The following is a 19,341-nucleotide window of genomic DNA, read 5'->3' as shown; positions in this document are numbered from 1 at the left end:
GAAACTTTAACAAGACAACTGGGGCCGCGGCCTGAGAGGACACTTGATGACAAGGAAGACTCCTGTCCAGTGTTCTGGGCGTGACGATGATGTACCAGGAGCTGATGTTTCAAGGACTCTATCTCTTGTTGCTCTGGAGGAAAGCACCATTTTATGAACTACTTAGGGGTAAAGCGTTAGACTGTCTGGAATGTACTCTGCAGTCGGGAGGATAGATTTATGGATTTTCTACAGTCCTTCCTACTTTTCTTCAGGCTTCACATTTTTCATAATAACATTTAAAACTTTTTTTAAAGTCCAGGCTAGGCGTGGTGGCTCACGCCTGTAATCCTAGCACTCTGGGAGGCCGAGGCGGGAAGATCGCTTGAGGTTAGGAGTTCAAGACCAGCCTGAGCAAGAGCGAGACCCCATCTCTACTAAAAAAAAAAAAAAAAAAAAATAGAAATGATCTGGACAACTAAAAATATATATATAAAAAAAAATTAGCTGGGCATGGTGGCACATGCCTGTAGTCCCAGCTACTCTGGAGGCTGAGGCAGAAGGATTGCTCGAGCCCAGGAGTTTGAGGTTGCTGTGAGCTAGGCTGATGCCACAGCACTCTAGCCTGGGCAACAGAGTGAGACTGTCTCAAAAAAAAAAAAAAAAAAAGGCCATATATCTATGGACTTTACATACACTGACAAAATGACATGGCTGTCCAAAACTTGCTTCAAAAATATGAAGAGCAGGTGACAGGGGAGGGGGCAGAAACAAGGTGGCCCTGCGGGGAGCAAGCCCGTGGGTGCCCCCACTCAGCCCTGCCCGCATCTGCACACGCTGCAGGCAGTGGGGGGCAGCCCCCAGGCCCGGCGCAGGCGCCCATGCAGTCTGGACTCACTTTGAGCCGTGGCTCCAGGAAGCGCTCGTGAGGACGCCGCACCCCGCAGCATCTGTACCTCCCTGAGCAAGACCAGGCTACTGGTGGCAGGAGGTGGGAACACCGCCCAGGGGGGCGAGTGTGATGATGCAACTTGGTAGCGGGTCTACTACTCCACAAGTATGTGTCACAGTAAATGAAACACAGTGGGCTTGGGGTGGGCTCAGGCGATCAACGGGACAGCCACGGCCACCCCCACTCACTCGGGCACAGGGCACCACGAAACCCTGTGGGTGTGCAGAAGCCACCACATCCTCTGATGGGGACCGGCCCTCAGGGCTGGGGGCCGTTGCCCCTGTGAGCTGGGCACGCAGGCTCGCATCCACTTCCCGCCTCTGCCTCCGGCTGTGAAGGACCCCACAAGCACGCCGTAGGGCCGGCTACTGCTGGGATTCTGTGTTCACACCAGCCCCAGGCTGCCCATGGTGTCCCGCCTGCAGGGCGGTGGGTCCCCACGGGGATGCAGTGGCTCCACAAGAAGCGAGCAGGCTGTCCACCAGCAGTCCTTGGGTCAAACGGCAAAAAAATGAGCAAAGAAGAAGTCCCCTTACCTTGCCCCCAATCATAACAGTCCTGGGCACAAAGGCCTTGGCCGGGTCTTTCTTTATTCCTGCAGGACAAACAGAAGGGAGTCATATGAGGCAAACGAGCCAGACACAGCCCTAGCCTAGGCTTGGGGACCTAAAGGTATCAGGTTTGGCTACATGTTTGCTTGGGTGTGAGCAACACAGGCCACTGGCCCCAGGAGCCTGCCACTTACAGGGACGAGGCCACCCTGAGGTCTGCCTGCCAGTACCCCTAACAAGCCATGCAGCCGCCCTGAGCAAAGACACCTTCCCCAAGGGATCACAGGAATGGCTGCACTGTGTTTCCAGAAAAGCCAAGCCCAGGAGCCTCTTTGGGTCTGGTCAAGGCCCCTGTATGTGAAGGGCACCTTTGTGTTTTTAAACCATGTTTTAATCACACTGTTTTGGTGACACAGAAAGAATGAGAGGTGACCTCAGTATTGTGGTTGTGGCACCATCAGCCCACAAGGGGCTCCGGGCGAGACCCTGAGCCTCCCCCTGCCTGGCTGGGACGTGGGCTGAGAGCCCCTCCCAGAGTTCCCTGACAGAAGTAGACGGGAATGTCCACGATGGCCCGGCACAGCGGTCAGCGGTTTGCAGATTTCGGGGAGATGGCTACACGCAGGGGACGAGGGGCAGCCCTAGACGGCCAGCAAGCCAGGAACCAGCCAGGGTGGCAGGGAGTCGGGTGGTTTTTAACATCTGGCTTTAGGTTGGGAGGAACATGGCTGTCCCCCAGTTCTCAATCTTCCTGCCTCTGGAAATGAGAACAACATGGAGAACAGGAAAAACTAAAACCACAACTGACAACGTCACCAAAACTAGGAAAGAGGGAAACCACGCATGCAGGGTCATCATTCAGTAACTCCTGCCAGGTTACGGGCATGCAGGGGGACAGGGCCTTGGGAGCCCCGGCCCCCCAAAAGTCCTGAGGGGCACGAAGGAGCCCCAGGGAGGTGGTCGGCAGGCGCAGGCAAGCACCTCTCCTACACGGGGACCCTGGGGAGGTGGGTCTGGGTGTCTGGTGCAGCCTCCCCATCAGGAGGGGCTTGGAGAGACAGAAGACACGGCCACAGGGAGGCGCCACAGGCTAGGAAACGCTGCCCCAGCGGGACAGCTGGGGAGCCGGGGCTGCCCTGGAGCTCCGGGCAGTCAGCGCACACAGCCCACACGACAAAAAGGGGAAGGAGTCAACTCAGAAAGAAAACCACGAAGCCAAAACCCAAGACCTGGGGAGACGGCCGCATGGCCCGGAAACGAGTGCAGCAGGGGGTTGGGGGGGCGCGAGAAAACCAACACAACAGGACAAGGAGGACTTAAAAAATATTCAGCAAGAAGTTGATACCAAGAAGACAGATAGGTCAACAAAACCTACCACACACCTCACTGGAATCCCAGAAGAAAATCAAAGCAACAGAACCAAGCAAATATTTTCAACGTGTTTCAAGAAAACATCCTAGAGCTGAGGTGGGAGGATCACTTGAAGTCAGGAGTTCAAAACCAGCCTGAGCAAGAGCGAGAATCCATCTCTACCAAAAATAGAAAATAGTCCCAGCTACTCGGGAGGTTGAGGCAGGAGGATCACTTGAGCCCAGGCGTTTGAGGCTGCAGTGAGCTGTGATGATGGCACTGCACTCTACTCTGAGTGACAGACCAAGACTGTCTCAAACAAACAAACAAAAAAAACACAAGAAAACACCCTAGAAATAACACAATCCATCAACCTATTCAAAGAGCACCCCGAGCACTGGGGGAAAATGCCTCATAACAGTCAACATTGAGACAGAGCAATGAGATGTCACTTTGTTTTTTTTTTTTAAGAGACAGGATCTGACTCTGTCACCAGGCACCACCCAGAACAGTGGTGTCATCATAGCTCACTGCAACCTCAAATGCCTGGGCTTAAGTGATCCTCCTGCTTCAGCCAAGCAGCTGGGACTACAGACACGTGCCAACACGCCCAGCTAATTTTTTTATTTTTTGTAGAGACACGGTCTCACTATGTTGCCCAGGCTGGTCTTGAACTCCTGGGCTCAAGTGATCCTCTCACCTTGGTGTCCCAAAGTGCTAGGGTTACAGGCGTGAGCCACCGTGCTGGGCCAGTGATCACTGTTGAGATCAAGGAAATGGGACTGCTTCCGACTTCTCCATGGCCACAGCCCCCAGACAGGGGTGGTGCTGGGACCCAAAATGTGCTCAAGGAAGAAAGTGGGGCCCAGACCGGCATCTCCAGCCAAACCGCCCTCATGATGGAAAACTACTGTTAAGAACTACTGTTAGGAACCAGCAAGAACACGAAGAAGGTTGTTCCCACGAGATGCTGCTGTGAACTAGAGACAAACCCAGCCAGCTGGGGTGGGCAGGACTTTGCCAAAGAACTGGCGGTGAGTACTGAATGGACCTATCTGCAGATTGAGATAAAAATGAAGTCAGGGACAGGAGAAAGGGCACAGTGTCAATGTTATGAGCTCTGACAGTGGGGGAACGAGATGCATGCACATGTGCACATATTGTACATGTACATACATGTGCAGACACATGCACACACGCACACCACACGTACACACAGACACGAGGAAGCGGGAAGGCGAGGTGGCAGTGAACACAGGCCTGCTGGCTGCCTTATGTGAACAGCTGAGCCCAGCACGTCACTCACAGCAGAAAACGGAGCAGAGGCTGGGCGCACTGGCACACCCTGAGGCACGTGGCGAACACCAAGAGATGCCACTGCAACTGACCGCAGGTGGGGGCCGGAGCGGAGGGAAGGGAAGGCAGGGCCAGCAACTCACGGCTGCTCACAGAGGGGACCAGACATTGTACAAGCAGGGGGACACACAGGGGAGATGCAGAACATCACACACAACCACAGAAGAAAAACACGCCAAAGGAAAAAGACACCAAGGTTCCCATGAACTACTGTGTGGCCGGGAAGTCCCAGGCCAAGTGAGGGTCTCCCTGGGCCCTGCACAGTGCGGGGTCTTCAGGGGCGCAGCCTCTAGCACCCGCCCTGTCACCTGCGCATCTCAAAAGCGCCCAGATCGCCCTCCGCCTGATAGGGGCTTATTCAAGGGGAGAGCTAATGTTCCTGGGAAGAGCTTTGTATCTTGAAGGGAGTATGTGCGGTTCCTCGGGTTTATAAAATATCCACTGTATTACATCACAAAATTTTAAAAATCTACTTTTTCTTTAAGGTTTTATTATTTTATCTACAAGCCCAGCAAATGTTCACGCTGACCTTTAGGAGGACTTTGATGCATGTTTGTTCTCATAATTAAATGCCTTTAAATAAGATACATGTGCAAATTTAACATATATTGTTTTTTATAAGGATACTTTAAATGCCTCTAATGAGCATATCTTTCCAAATAAGATAAAACTCATAGAGATAATAACTAAACTTAAAAACCAAAGTGAACATGAAATCCAGCCTCAGCGTTCCATGAAGTCCCGTGACTGCTCCAGGCCCCCGCGGAGGAATTGCGACCCCGCAGGCCTTGCAGAGCGGTTAGCTGTTCCCCTGCTGGGCTCAGGCCCTGGCTCGGAGCACACAGGAAAACATATGGCTACTGCTTTAAATAAATGTGCCACATCACACACACGCAGAGTTTACAGCCCCTGGAAGTGAGGAAGGCTGGGTCTGAGGACGAGCTGGCGGGAAGGGGCGAACCTTGTGCCCAGCTTCAAGGTCGTAGTGGGGGAAGCCGGGGCGCGGGGGACACCCGGGCCACACTCACGGTTGTACAGGGTGATGACGTGCAGGCAGTTGAGCAGCTGCCGCTTGTACTCGTGGATCCTCTTTACGTGCACATCGAACATGGAGGACGGGTTGATCTTCACCTTGTACTCCTTCTCCAGGAAGGCCGAGAACTTCAGCTTGTTCTCCTGGGAGAGGGAGGGGGCGCACAGCTGCAGAGTTCACGGGATCAGCCCCACCAGCGCCTGAGGGCCCAGGACACTCAGCTTCCTGAGAACATCTCTGCCCAGCCAGGGATGCCATGGGGAGGGGGCAGGGGGCTCAGGGGCCAGAGCCAGGGTGCAGCGACAGAGAAGAGGGACCCACACCAGGAGTGGCAAAAAGAAACGAGAAAGTAGTCCAGAAAGCACACCTGGAGCTAAGTGAACAGAAGGTGCGGGAGAACGTGGCATATGGCAGTCAGGGCAGCACACGAGTGGGACGGTTTCAGAGATTACAACGAAGAACTATTTCTGGGCCTCCAGGAGGTGGCGCCGCCGGCACAGCAGACGGATGGGCTGGGCACCTGCCACGCCAGCTGTGCATACAGCCCACCCTGCCACGCCAGCTGTGTGGATGGCGCGTGTTCCCACCGAGGTTTGGAAGGTCGCAGCGACCTGGCCCTGGTCTAGCCGACAGCTTGGGCGACCCTACACAGCCCTCCAGGGCAGAGAGGGCATCATGCTGGAATGGGCTTCTAGAGGCTTCCCCACAGAACTGCTGACTGTGGCAGGGGGTCAAGGTGTGGTCAGGGCTGGCCCGGGGGTCTGCACTTGCCCACCCGCCAGACACATGACCAGAAAGCCGAGCGGGGTGGAGCAGGCAGGGCCACAGGCTGGTCCGCACTCAGGGCCTGGTGGGGGACCTGGGCTATGGGCCTACCTGCTTGACCTTGGCCACGTCCCTGATGAAGGCCTCGTCACTGACCAACGGCAGCAGCTTCTTCAGTTGGCTCAGGTCGGTCAGGAACTCCTCCCCGATTTTCTGGAGAACAGGGACGCGTGGTCCACTCACTGAGGGACTCAGCCTCCCAAAGCAGGGCCCTCTGGCCGCCCACCCTGCCCTCGTGTCACCCACGCCTCCGCTGTGCCCTGGGACATCCGTGTGCCCCTCCAGACGGGCGCCTCAGGCTGGGCCATGTAGCCACCAGGGCAGCCCCTCCTGCCTCCCCTGGTCAGAACTGAACACACTCCTCAGGGGCTCCCCCAGGGTGTCCTAGGACCACCACGTAAACGCACAAGCCCCTGCAGTCCCCAGTTCCCAGGGCTCCTCCCGATGCCCTCCACCTGCACGGCCACCACAGGTGTGAATGTGTCGACACCTTCTCCTCAATGGGGCAGGTGGTCACGCCAAAGCCAGCGCCTTGTCAAGGACCTTCCCGCTTAAGGCTCCCTGTGCGGCCCTGCAAGCGCTCGGCCACCTCCCGGCCTCTCCTCACCCACCCGCCGTGGCCTGCACAGGTCCCTGGGGCCCATGCTCAGACACAGGCATCGCACCAGACCTGTCCCCAGAGCGCTGCTCCCTCCCAGCCCCTGCGCAGACCTCGGCCTTCTCAGGACAGCCTGCCCTGACCACAGGCCCCAGGCAGGCAGGACCCCCAGGGCAGGCCCTCACGGCTCCGCCCTCCCCGCCCCTGCTGTGGCCTTGCCTCCAGCCCACGGTGGCATCTGAGAGTGCTCGCGTCCGTCCAGAGCACACGTATGAACGGCAAACGGGCCGCGTTGTCCGCCTGACACTCCTGGTACCGCTGGCCATACCCCAGCCCTTCCTGAGGCCTGGCCAGCTTCTGAACCTGCACACGGGGCTGCCAGGCCTGCTGACCGACTGCCCGGCCCAGCCCTGCACCCTGTCCAGGGGCCTCACCCCTCATGGCTAGGAGCCCCTGCAGGTCCCCACGTTAAGGACCTGCCGGCTCTGCAAGGGCCTGATGACGCTGCCCAGTGGCAGCTCAGCCTCTAACTGCCCACGGCCTCCCGGCCTGGTGCTCACCTCCACGATGACGTCCGCCAGCCCGGGGTTGCACAGCAGCAGCCACCGTCGGGGAGTGATGCCATTCGTCTTATTCTGGAACTTCTCGGGCTCCAGCTCATAAAAATCCTTAAAGCTACAAACAAAACGGGGAACTGTCTCAAATGCTGTGTTTTGAACCAGGTGAGCAAGAGAACCTAAGGATCCTTTAGGGAAGTCCCCTGGGAGGTTCTGAAGCTGGGTGTTTCCGTTTCGTTTTCTGAAGAGAACAATTAAGGACACCGCACACTTCAGGAGCCACAGGAAGGTGGCGTGTGCGCTTCAGGGCCTCCCCGTGCGGCTGTGTGGTTTGGTGCCAGCTATAACCTCACGGGCGTCTCCACAATGGTCTGCATGGAAACAGGTGTCCAGGTGGGGACTGTACGGGCTTTAGGGCCCAAGAAACTGGGGCCAGTTTCCTCATCTGTTAATTGGGGGAAACGTCCAACTCAGAAGTTTGCTGTGGGATTAACACACGGAGCCCCTCGGCCCAGCACCAAAGCACAGCCCCCCATATGGGCCGACTCAGTCTAAGGCCCCCCAACCCTGAGTGCTGCCCGGTTGGAGCTCACAGTAGGTGCTCAATAGATGTCTGGCAAAAAAAAAAAAAAACAGAACTCCTAGATCACACCCCATCTAAGAGAGGACCGGCAAGAAGGAAGTCTGACCTGAGCACCCCACCTTATGCCCAGCAGCGAGCCCGGCCTGTCAAGCCCCCGCCAAAGGCAGGTGGACCAGGAGGAGGGAGCCTCGCCTGGACCCCTGAGAAGGCAGGGAGCTCAGGCGAGCAACAGGTGACAAGGAAACAAAGCCCTCTCCTCACGTGGCCCAGAGTCAGCCCCACAGAGGCCCTTGTGTTGGCCAGTGGGCACACAAAATGGTGCCACCCTGGCAGGGCTCGCCAGGCAGCTCCTAGGGAGGGTGGGGTGCATGTGGCATGGCTCGGACACGGTGTGCAGTGGGTGGTTCTAGAGGCCTGCCCAGGTGTTGGGAGGAGTGGGCCCTGGCTCAGGGAGCGGCTACGCACACAGACTGCTTCACGATCTCCGAGTGGATCCTCGCCACACCATTGACGGCGTGGGACCCGATCACGCACAGGTGGGCCATGTTGATCCGCTTGCAGTCCCCTTCCTCGATCACAGACATCCTCCGCAGGCGGTCCACGTCCCCGGGAAACAGGGCAGCCACGTGCTGGTGCAAAGACACAGAGAGCCATGGTTGGGTGACAGGGGCCCACAGTGACCAGCCAACGGTCCACCACCAGCTATGGGATGCTCTGCTGCCTCCAGGAAAAGTCCAAGGGCTGCCACAGCCGGACCTGCACTCGAGTGCCCCGGCCCTGCACACACCTCGGGCCCACCTTGCAGGGGCCCCGACTCCAGCAGGACGCTCACCTCCACGTGCCTCAGCCCAGGAAGGGCCCAGCCCGGCTGAGGGACCACAAGGTTGCTGGGTCTGAGGAAGGGACCCCATGGGGGAAGACACGCCACTCAACTTACAGGGAGGAAGCTGGGACGGCTGCCCCCTAATCTAGGTGCAGTGCATTCAACCACGTCACCACGGAGACAGCCACTTTCTCACCAAAAGGTTAAAAAGGCAACTACAATACACCTGAATTCTAGGTTCCTCCATTCCTGTATCATTATCTTCTGTGCAGGTCACACAGTAAAGGACAAACGGTGCTTTGTCCCTGAATTGCCCCAGTGCTGCGAGGACGCCCATGGGACAAAGGGATCTGACAGTCTGGGAACAGACACTTACACCTAAAGCCTCTTCTGGAATGGGAACATTTATAAAAAGACCTGAATCCACGACTCCCACATACACAGCAGGGGTCAGCCCCAGACCCCAGCATCTTCTGCTGGGCAGAGGCCACTCTGAGGAGTGAAGCGCCTCTTCTCCATGCGTGGAGCCCACCACCCCGTGAGCATAGCCCCGGCCGGGCGACACTCACGTCCAGGTGCCGCTGGTTGATGGCGTAGATGATGTCCAGGTGACGCGGCAGCAGCTTCTCGAACATGGACACGGGCCAGCGCTCCAAGGCTTCGGGCAGCACAGTGTGGTTGGTGTATGCACAGGTCTTCTTTGTGATCTCCCAGGCCTAGACCATTCAGAACATTCCGGAGTGCTTAGCACAGGCAGGTCTCTGGCCAGATGCCCAGGCACGGTGAGCATCTAGGATCACAGGCAGACGCAGCTCCCGCCCCGGAGAGCCTCTGTCCCCTCTGCTCCCCGGGGCGAGTCCGCGCCTCCCAGAGCCTGGTATGCGGCTCAGTGCTCTTATCTTATTTTGCTGGCACGGCCCATGGAAGTCTGACACCCTGACCTGGAGTGTGACACGCACTGAGCAATGCTCACTCGAGACCCGAGAATCACCTTCACACTCTTCCTTTGGACACTGTTTTTTGCTGGTAAACCAAGGGGCCCCTGAGCAGTTTTCTATTTAAGTTCCACTAAATGGCCCTGACACCCAGGTGAAGAGGACACTGGCTACTACATGGCCCTGCCCGGCCAGCCGGGACTGGGTGCCGCAGGGAGCACAGCCTCACCGAGTGACCAGAGGGACGGGCTCATGTTTCTATAAAATGGAGTAAAAACAAAATTGTTTTATGGCTCCACGTGTCAGTTTAGAAAGACTAGAAAGCTACGTGCAGGAAACCCTGCTACATTATAGGATCTACGGCCATGAGAACGCATTCATAAACACGGAAAGTACGCGTTTCTTAAAACTTAACTCTTCTGGGTTTTTTGGGCCGAACTTCAAGATGAGAAAATATACACGAGAAGCCCTAAGAAGTGTCAGAATCCCTTCCCTGTCCCCGGCACCCTGTCCCCACTGCTTCCCCATCCCACAGAACATCCATCTCCTGGAACCAGACCCCTTCACAGCTCACACCACCCCCAGAGTGACGTCCACAGCTCTCCCAGGGCCCGGGGGGAGGCTCCCAGCCCCCCAGGTCGAGCTCAGCCACTCAAACCGTGGTCCCCAGGGCCCGAGGCCTGCAGAGGGCGCCATCTTTCCTCCTGAGCACGCACCTTGTCCCAGTCCACCTTCTCCACGTCCACCAGGATGCGCATGAGCTCGGGGATGGAGAGGGCGGGGTGTGTGTCGTTCAGCTGGATGGCCACCTGCAGTTCACACAGGGTCAAGTTCAGTGTCCTGTCCCATACGTGCAGCCCTAGGTGTGAAGGAGTCGGCCCAGCCTGTCCCACCCGAGGAGCCTGAAGAGCCCAGAGGGGACTTGGGGAGGGCGTCGAGAGGACACAGGCAGCTCTGCCGCAGGTGGGGGAGGAGCTGCAGGACCCAAGGCCCCCCCTGCTGGGTGCTGGGGCTTCCTCTCACCTGGGCCGTGAGGCTTTGTTTCAAATGACTGCACTTAGCCAGCCAAGCACAGCTTTGTGACTTTGCCAAAGAAGCCTTTCACAATGTCCCTTACTGCCTTGACTCTGGAGACAACCTGGTGGCCCTTGTCCCAAGAGGAGGGGCCCGAGTGGGGTCCCAGCCCAGAATGAGGAGACTCTGAGACAGGAGGCACATACGACCGCACTCTTGCCCCTCCCAGGACGTGAAGAACAAAGCTCAAGAGCCTGAGAATGCCCTGTCCGTCTGGCCCTCAGCCCACCCCCCAACCGCCACACACCTTGTCCGGGAACGTGTCAAAACAGGTTCTCACTGGGTCCCGGCAGCCGAATTTGGAGGACTTGAAGCGGCGGATGATGTCCTGGAGGGTGGCGGCCACCACGAAGTACTCTTGCTTCAGCCGCAGCTCCTTCCCCTCAAAGAACTGCAGACACAGCTGGGGTGGGCTGGAGGGCGCAGGCTGGGGGTCCTACACATCCCACTGCCCATTTCCAGGGCTGTTCTCATCCCCGAAGGGGCCCAGGTTGGCCACTCGGCTCAAGGGCATGGACAGGTCTCCAGGGCCCACCTGTGTAGCTCAGGCAGCCAGAGAGGGTCACACTGCCCCTGTGATGGACCCAAAGTGTCTGGCCCATCAACAGGGGAGGCCAAGCAATGCAGGGCCAGAGCTACTTGGAGATCTCAGCCTCCCAAGTGCAGGCCTTCGCCCCGCACCTGCCTGAGGTCTCGGGGGAGGGGGCCACACGGAGGGTCCCGCTGTGACCAGCCTTTCGGTACCCGGGCCTTGGCTACCGTGTGCACGTATTACAGACACAGTACACAGGTAACTTGAAAAAGTGCACAGCCCACTAAGATAGGCAAATTCCAAAGACTCTTGTCTGGCAACAACCACAAAAAAGCCACCAGGCACTCACTCCAGGTGACAACAGGGAACATGGCTGAGTCCATCATCTAGCAAGGGAGGGGCATTAAAGACCTTTCAAAAGCCTCCAGGCATCACTGCAAATAGGTGCTGCCATCCCCACTGGACAGATGGGTCATCTAACTCTTGGGGAGGCGGTGGCACGTGCTGGAAAGCACACATGGGCTGGACTCGAGGTCTGACGGGCTCCAGCCTGGCCGGAGGAGCTGCCATGTGTGTACTGCGAGGGGAGAGTAGACAGTGGGACGGGGCGGGGGGGGGGGGCGCGGTTGGCAGAGAAGCTCCTCAGGGTTCTTCTGAGGGACAGAAGGCCCGAGAGGCTGAGCGGCACCGGTGGCCTGGCTAGGCTTTCTCAGGGACGGCTGACCCCGCCCTTCCTCCCCCAGAGCGGTCCCATGTGCTGGTGTCCATGGCCTGACCTCACACACCTACATGGCAGCAGGCTGCTCCGGGAGCCCCCGCCTGCCAGCGCGCTCGACAGGAGGGGTCCGGCCTGCACAGGAGGCGACCACATCAGCTACTCACGTTATCGTTTGGATACAGGACTCTGGAGATGTTCTCCGCCAAGTTCCGATCCAGGACTGCCTCGATATAGTCTCCCACGTTGACTAGGAGAGACAGAGCCGAGTCAGCACACACGTGCCTCCGCTGGGCACTCCGTGTGGCTGTGCAGCTGCTCAGTGGCTTATGTGAACAGGACAAGGAAAAGCATTCCTGAGCATAGGGCACCCGCCCCAGCCTTAGAGGGACATACGGCTTCTCCCTCGCGTCGCCCCCACACGCACACACCCTTGCTCTTTCCTGGGGCTCGTGGTCAGCAGGAGCTGACCCCAGCAGCCCTGGGCCCTAGCGTCGGGCCCCTCCCAGGCCGGCCCCGCACTCTCTCTGGAGAGCAGCACCAGCTCACTCTTTAAGAGCAGAGCATGCCCCAGAGGGGGGGCCGCGGGTGACAGAGAGGGCGCAAGGGCTGCAGTGGGGGTGTGTGGGTGTCCAGGGTGAGCCATCACACGGACACTGGGAACGGACAGACAGGGAACATACAGTCCTGCAGCTTGAAGTCATTGGGTGCCTTGGCAGACCACAGCCTCATGGTGTTGACCGTGTTGTTCTTGTAGCCGGGCACCGGGGTGTCGTAGGGCATGGCAAGCACCACCTGGCCACAGGGACAGATGCTCAGGACTGAGTCGGCAGGGGACCCGCCTCTCCTCACCTGAGGCCCTGCTCACCCTGAGGCCCTTCCCCTTCTGCCCCAGCACACTCACCCCCCACCCCGTGCCAAGTACCCCAGGCCCTGCCCACACCGTCCCCACGCACGCCTGCCCCGTGGGGCTGCCCACTGTCTTGTCCGAGGACCCCCATCTGGCCACACTGCCCAGGCCGCACCTGTCCTCTCGCTTCACCTTTTTCAGGTTCAGCCCAGACTGCAGAATCCCCCCACCCCACTAACCTGCCCCCATCTCACCCTCGGCCCTCACACTGCCTCGTGCTTGCTCAACTCTCTGCTTCAGCAATTCCAGGACTCAGCTGAGTCCTCTCGACAGACGACTCCTACTTCCCACCTCCGCTGCCACACATACGGGGCACGGATCCTCCTGTCGAGTGCCATGACTGCTACCCGTGATGCTCCCAGAGCAGCCCCCACGGAAGCCCAGCTGGGTCCTCCCCACCCCAGGCCGCACGGACCCCATCCATCCAAAGATCACCTCTGTGGAGGCACCCAAATCTAAAGGTCACACACACCCCTCGGGCTCTCCCACGGGTGTTCCTACCCTTGGGCGTGCTTACGGTTCATAAGGGCACAACTGTGCCCGCATGACAAAGTCATAAAGGACTGCACACTGGGGCCACCAGGATTAAAACCCCAGCCTCACCTTTCCCTTCCTATCTCCTGTCAACCCTCACCCCTGCCCCACACAGCGACACCCAAGTGAGCAACAAGTCCCCAGCAAAGCATCCCAGCACCCGTCCCCGCCCCAGCCCTCGTGCCAAGGCCTCCTCGCGCCCCGCCTGGAATGCCCGTGGGGTCCTCCCCGCTCACACTGACGCTCACCTTCCACAGACACGCCCACAGCACTGGGTCCCTTTCTCCGCTTTTTCAAGTTAATTATAACTTTTCATGGCATTTTTGGCCCGTGTGACATGGTTCCAGCTGCTCTAGCCCACGTATCCTACTTAAAACGACGTTTCAGAGAGGACGACTCTCTCTGCACGCCCGTGACTGCCCTGCTCTGGGCCTGCCTGTGCTCTCCCCTCCTGCCACAGGGTGGTCACGTCCGACCGGGCCCACCCGGCCCTCCTTCGCACGGGCTACCCACGGCTGGCACCACACACTACTGAGCACTCTGGCTTCCCGCTGCCGGGACGTGTGCCCAGGCCGCGCACACACGCCCGGGGCTCCGATGGCTCAGACACCGTGGGAGACACCAGGGGGCAGAGTGCGCGGCGAGTGAGCGCATCACGTGCCCAGGGAGACGGTGGGGAGCAGGGGTCAGCGCCCTCAGCCCCGTCAGATCGCTCTACTGCTTGCCCTTAAACGACAGGGTGTGTCACCTGCCCGAACACGCCTGGCTGTGGTTTCAGCCCCACACAGCTCCTGCTAAGCCACAGTGCGGCTCAACACGCCTGCTGCTGTGGACAGCGTCTCCACTGTCTGGGAGGTTCCCGTCAAAGCGTAAGAAATGAGGGATATGAGGAGAATAAAACCTTCGCTGCCTTTCACCTTGAACGAAGTCTTCCAGGGAAGCAGCAACCCCTCACGCCCCAAAAGAAGTCAAGGTGACAACAAATGAGCCCTGGGTGGCCCCCTCACCCGGCCCCCACCATGTCCTTGACGCCCCGGGCCTGGTACCTGTGTGTCCAGCCACTTCACGCCATCAGGGGTGTGCTCCACGCGCCCGTAGAAGTGCACAGGAAGCATATACTCGGGCCGGGCCTTCTCCCAGGGGTTGCCATAGCGCAGCCAGTCGTCGGCCTCCTCCACCTGGAAAGGGCCACACTCAGATGTCCCAGCCTGGACCTCGCCGTCCAGCTCACACGGTGCCTGGCAGAGCAGCAAACCTACAGCCTGTTCACCATGTCAAGATCTCCACTTCCGGTCAAGCCCACGGCTTTAAAAATGACAGTTTGGACTACTAAAGTAGCAAACTTGTATAAAATTCAGAAACACACATCCAAATAAAAAGACATGCAGAATCCCCTGAGTTCAACATTGACACGTGCTCAACACGAACACACCCTGAAAACATCACGCTCGGTGAAAGCAGCCAGACCATAAGGTCACATGTCCTATGATTCCATTTGTAGGAAACGTCCACAACTGCACACCCTGAGACACAGGAAGCAGATGAGCAGTCCTAGGCTCTGGGGTGACAGCCAAGGGGTGCAGGGCTTCTTTTTAGGGTGATGAAAACATTCTGGAGATAGTAGCGATGGTTATCCACCTCTGAGTATACTTCAAACCCACTTTGTATCTAAATAAAGCTGTTATAAAAAAAAGAATCATGAGATTCTTCTCAAAGCCACTGCTTTGAAAGCGACACCATAAATCCACAAGTGTTGGGGCTGAGCTGGCAGCCGGCAGCGGGTGCCCAGGACATGGACACACTGCAAGAAGACACACTGCTCCGCAAGGCCTTCCAAAAGTGGCTTATTTTCCAAAACCTGCGCCCAGTGGCACCCAAGACCAGTAAACATTCAAGCTCCCTTCCCATAAATAAAATTAAAAGTAGCCCCCTGAGCACCCTTGAGTAGAAGCATTTGGTGGGGCTGCTCTACCACCCCGCTCTGGGACTTATCTGCTTGCAAGCAACAGAACAAGTGAACCGGCACAGTGATGCATGAGGGATTCCAAAGTCTAAATGAACTAAAACCAAAATGAGATCAAGTAATTTTTCTTCAAATTAAACAAGCAACCCTAGTATGATTCTTTGAGGGATTTTGTTTTCATGGTTCTTACACAGCAGTAAAAAGTCACCAGCGAGAGCATCTGGGCTCTGCTTTTCGGGAGGTGCCAGGGCTTCAACATGCACCTCCCACAGAACTCCCAGCAAGACCCTTCTGCGTCTGGTGACCAGTCTACCTTTCGACTTTCTGGTGGCCTTTCCTCGTCTGTTGTGAGTTTCCCCAACACTAAAGCTTAGCTACCTCTGCAAAGCAATTGTGGAAGTTGTCTGCAAGAAGCAGCAGCTTCCCAAACACAAGAGGCAGCAAGCACCTCCCTTCTGGGGCCAACACTCCCTGCCCCCTCAGCCAGGGTGCCGGCGGGCTGGCCCATGGCCCCATCGGCCACATGTTACTGGCCAGCCACTAACCACTGCCTGCATTTATTTCTGCTACAGCTAAAGCCAAGTAAAAACCATTCCACCTGATCGGTCCCCATGGAAATGGGGTAGGAGAATTTATGCTCACCTATTACCTTAGACTGTCACACAAGATGGCAAGAGTTACAGGAACAAGGAACACCAGAAAAAAAACTGTGTGGTAAAACAAAAAATACCAAAAACCTTCCTGCTCATAACCATGACGACAACGAGGCCTGGAGGAGCCCCCAAGTTTCTGCTTATAACCCCACACGTCATAAGGAGCCAGGACGGGGCAGAGAACAAACACGTGCACGGTTTGGAAACAGGCATGCAGAGGGCTGCAGACAGAACCGCTGGGAAGGAGCCAAGTGCATTTTTCTTTTTAAGGTGGGAAAGAGCATTTCTATGAATCGAGCAATGGATCCAAAACGGTTTTTAAGTTTTCTTTTATTTTAGCCATTACTTTTCTCTGCCAACATTTTATTAAGAGCATTTTCAAATATACGGAAATGTTACCATTTGATGGTGAACACACACACACACCACTGGGTGCTGTAATAGATTTCTCACGTCTCCATCCATCAATCCATTCATTTCTGGGTGCGTTTCAAAGTAAGCTGCAGACATCAGTACACGTTCCCACTGAACACACCAGCATGCATGTCACTGACGACAGATCATGTGTTTGCTTTTTAGGCTATTTTCTACAATGAAATGCATAAATCCTACGGATGCTGATGGTGACTTGCGACAAGCACACAGACCCTGCGGCCCAAACCCCACCACACCCTGGATGACTCTACCACCCATGACTAGCTTGTTCACTGAGACTATGCTGCTCTGATGCTACAGGTCTCTTGATTCTAACCTCAGACCTACTTTATCCGTGACTTTTGGGCCCCGAATGACATTAAATAAACACAAGTGGAATATCCTGATTTTGAAGTGCTGCAGCAGAGGGAACCGGCCAGCCAAGGACAGTGAGGCTGCATTTTTAAGATTATACCCTCTTCACAGACATGGTCCTGACCACCTCACTTGGCTACAGTTTGATGCTTTAAAATCGAGGCTCATTCTTCCCTAGGTACTTTGCAGAGTCCAGCCTCTAACACCAAGGATACCGTCCCCTCACTGGAGTCAGGGAGCAAAGGCAGAAGGTGGGAGTAACACCCACAATAACTGCTTTTCTAACCACTCAAGGTCAATGTCCTTGAGGCTGAACCCTGAGAGCACTGTGCCCTTCACTCACGTTCAGACACAGTCAGAAAACCAGCCTGTGGTGTCCTCACCGCCTGGCTGCAGAAGGCCCTATCCGGGGGCCCCATGAGGCTCAGGCTGGCCTGACTTGAGGTCACCACGCAGGGCGGTTTGAAAGGAGCCTACACAGGGACCGGCCTCTCCGGGGCCACATGGGGCTGCCGATGGCCCACCCTACTGCACCGTGCTGCCGACTGGCCTGCCATTCCCCAAGGTGTGTAAAGTACAAAAGGCCAAACTGAAAGTGCTGCTGCTTATTTTCTTGTGCGAACAAGAACTGGAAATCAGTGAAGAAACCAAATCTCACCCACCTGCCAGCCGTTGACAATCTTCTGGTTAAAAATCCCAAATTCATAGCGGATTCCATAGCCGTATGCTGCCAGGCCCAGGGTGGCCATCGAGTCAAGGAAACAGGCTGCAAAATCCAATCACAAATCAGACAGTCAGCAGAACCGAGGCCCGGCTGGGACACCACCCACAGGGCACAAGGTGGGGATTCAGAGGAGACCACGGCCAGCTTCAGGTTTCAAGGAAAACCGGGGCCCCTCAGCCTCCCCTTGGCCCAGAAGACATCCACATGGGGGCTACTTGGAGGGTGCAGGAGGATGGCGGAGGTGAGGAATCCACAGAGAACACAGCGAAGTGCAAAGCGCTCACCGCCTCTCCCAGACAGCCCAGCTCAGGCGGAGGCCCCCCTACCCTCTGCACATTCTGCTCATGCCCAAGCCGTTCTGAAGGTAGGGACACATCACAGACCTGCCCCTACACATCAGTGAAGCAGGCCCAGCAACAAGGGCTGGTGGTGTACATGTCACCACTGCCCATAACTACGCAAACACCCAAGCTCCAAAGTGCCACCAGAGGCCCGGGAGGGGCTGGAACATGCCACTGAATGGAGCCCTTTTCTTGAAAGACAAACAAAACAATGACAATGTTTTCAATAAAGATCCAGAAGGTAACCTTATTGCATCTAAGGAGTAAAAAAAGAAAAAGACCCACACAGAACACAAGTAAATAAAATAGACGTCCAATCCAGCACGACGCCTGCCGGGCACTGTGTTGAGGGAAAGGAACGAGGGAGACCCACAGATGTCAGACCCGGGCTCTCATTCTGGAAATTCTTTCTTCGGGAGGGAAACAGACCACGTCAGGCTATGGCAGGCTCAGCGCTGCTGAGCTGTCCACGGGTGGGGCCCGGAACAGAGGGCCTCGGGGAAGGCTGAGGCAGCAGGCAGCCTCCCTGGTCCAGGCACTGTGACTAGAAAAGTCCAAGGACCCAGAAGACCCCAATCAGAAGTGAGTCTAAAAGCACAGGAGAGGGAGGTGTGGTGACTGGCCACCCCTGTGGCTGTCACAGAGCAGGGACAAAGGAGGCTAGAGCTTGGCTAGAGCTTCCCTCGAGCTTAGGAAACCCAGTTCTGCATTTACTGAGAAAGGACCAAGTAGGAACATGGCAAAAATCAGTCACATGTCCCAGGGGCTGGGGGCGTGGAGGGGAGTGAAGACCTCTGCGGCTCAGTGCCCTGAGGGGGCGCCAAGGACACAAAGCCTCCTGTTCTGTGAGAAAGCCCACAGCAGCCCCTCACCAGCCTCAGGGAGGAAAGGGAGTCATGGTGTGACAAGCCTGGTCTGAGCTCACTTTGTAAATGACAGCACAACCCTGCATTTGAGAGAAGGCTGTGGAGGACACATGTGGCCTTTCACACTCACAGGTGGGGCAAATTTTATTTATTTATTTTTGAGACAGGGTATCACTCTGTTGCCCAGGCTGGAGTGCACTGGCATGATCATAGCTCACTGCAACCTTGAACTCCTGGGCTCAAGCAATTCTCTCACCTCAGCCTCCCGAGTAGCTGGGACTACAGGTGTGTACCACCATGCTTGGCTAATTTTTAAATGTTTTTGTAGAGACAGGGTCTTGCTATGTTGCCCAGCTGGTATTGAATTCCTGGGCTCAAGTGATCCTCCCACTGTCTGTGGCCTCCCAAAGTGCTGGGATTATAGGCATGAACCACCGGGCCCAACCTCAATTTTTTCTTTATATAGATTCAAGTGCTACTTTGTTTGAAAGAAACATGTTGCATTTATAATTTTTGGAGAATTTAACCTAAAATTTGAAAACATAAGCACACCCACTACTCCCCCAACAAATAAATTTTAGGGCATGAATTCCCTTTACAAAATGGCAACTCCCAAAAGGGTCACTGATGCAAAGCGGCCAGGGGCCAGGCCACCAAATGAAATCAAATCTCACTGTGACCACTATTTCTACTTGTGT

At 56.5% G+C, this 19,341-nt stretch overlaps 1 protein-coding gene across 3 annotated transcripts in view; it reads right to left on the bottom strand.

Annotated features, from left to right (window-relative positions):
- PYGB (glycogen phosphorylase B) overlaps positions 1-19,341 on the bottom strand; it is a 43,949-nt gene that overhangs the window by 8,123 nt on the left and 16,485 nt on the right. For all 3 annotated transcript variants that reach the window (XM_045528839.1, XM_045528842.1, XM_045528840.1), the window contains exons 4-15: positions 17,375-17,478; positions 14,354-14,485; positions 12,547-12,658; positions 12,031-12,113; positions 10,864-11,007; positions 10,259-10,351; positions 9,177-9,323; positions 8,250-8,413; positions 7,205-7,319; positions 6,098-6,199; positions 5,217-5,364; positions 1,468-1,526 (exon numbers count right to left, since the gene is read on the bottom strand). In XM_045528839.1, coding sequence (XP_045384795.1) covers positions 1,468-1,526; positions 5,217-5,364; positions 6,098-6,199; positions 7,205-7,319; positions 8,250-8,413; positions 9,177-9,323; positions 10,259-10,351; positions 10,864-11,007; positions 12,031-12,113; positions 12,547-12,658; positions 14,354-14,485; positions 17,375-17,478 — 1,403 coding nt within the window. The remainder of the gene's footprint in view (positions 1-1,467; positions 1,527-5,216; positions 5,365-6,097; positions 6,200-7,204; positions 7,320-8,249; positions 8,414-9,176; positions 9,324-10,258; positions 10,352-10,863; positions 11,008-12,030; positions 12,114-12,546; positions 12,659-14,353; positions 14,486-17,374; positions 17,479-19,341) is intronic.

Source organism: Lemur catta, chromosome 17 (genome assembly GCF_020740605.2).
Source record: "Lemur catta isolate mLemCat1 chromosome 17, mLemCat1.pri, whole genome shotgun sequence".
Lineage (NCBI taxonomy): Eukaryota > Metazoa > Chordata > Mammalia > Primates > Lemuridae > Lemur > Lemur catta.
This window is presented reverse-complemented; position numbering and strand designations above follow the sequence as displayed.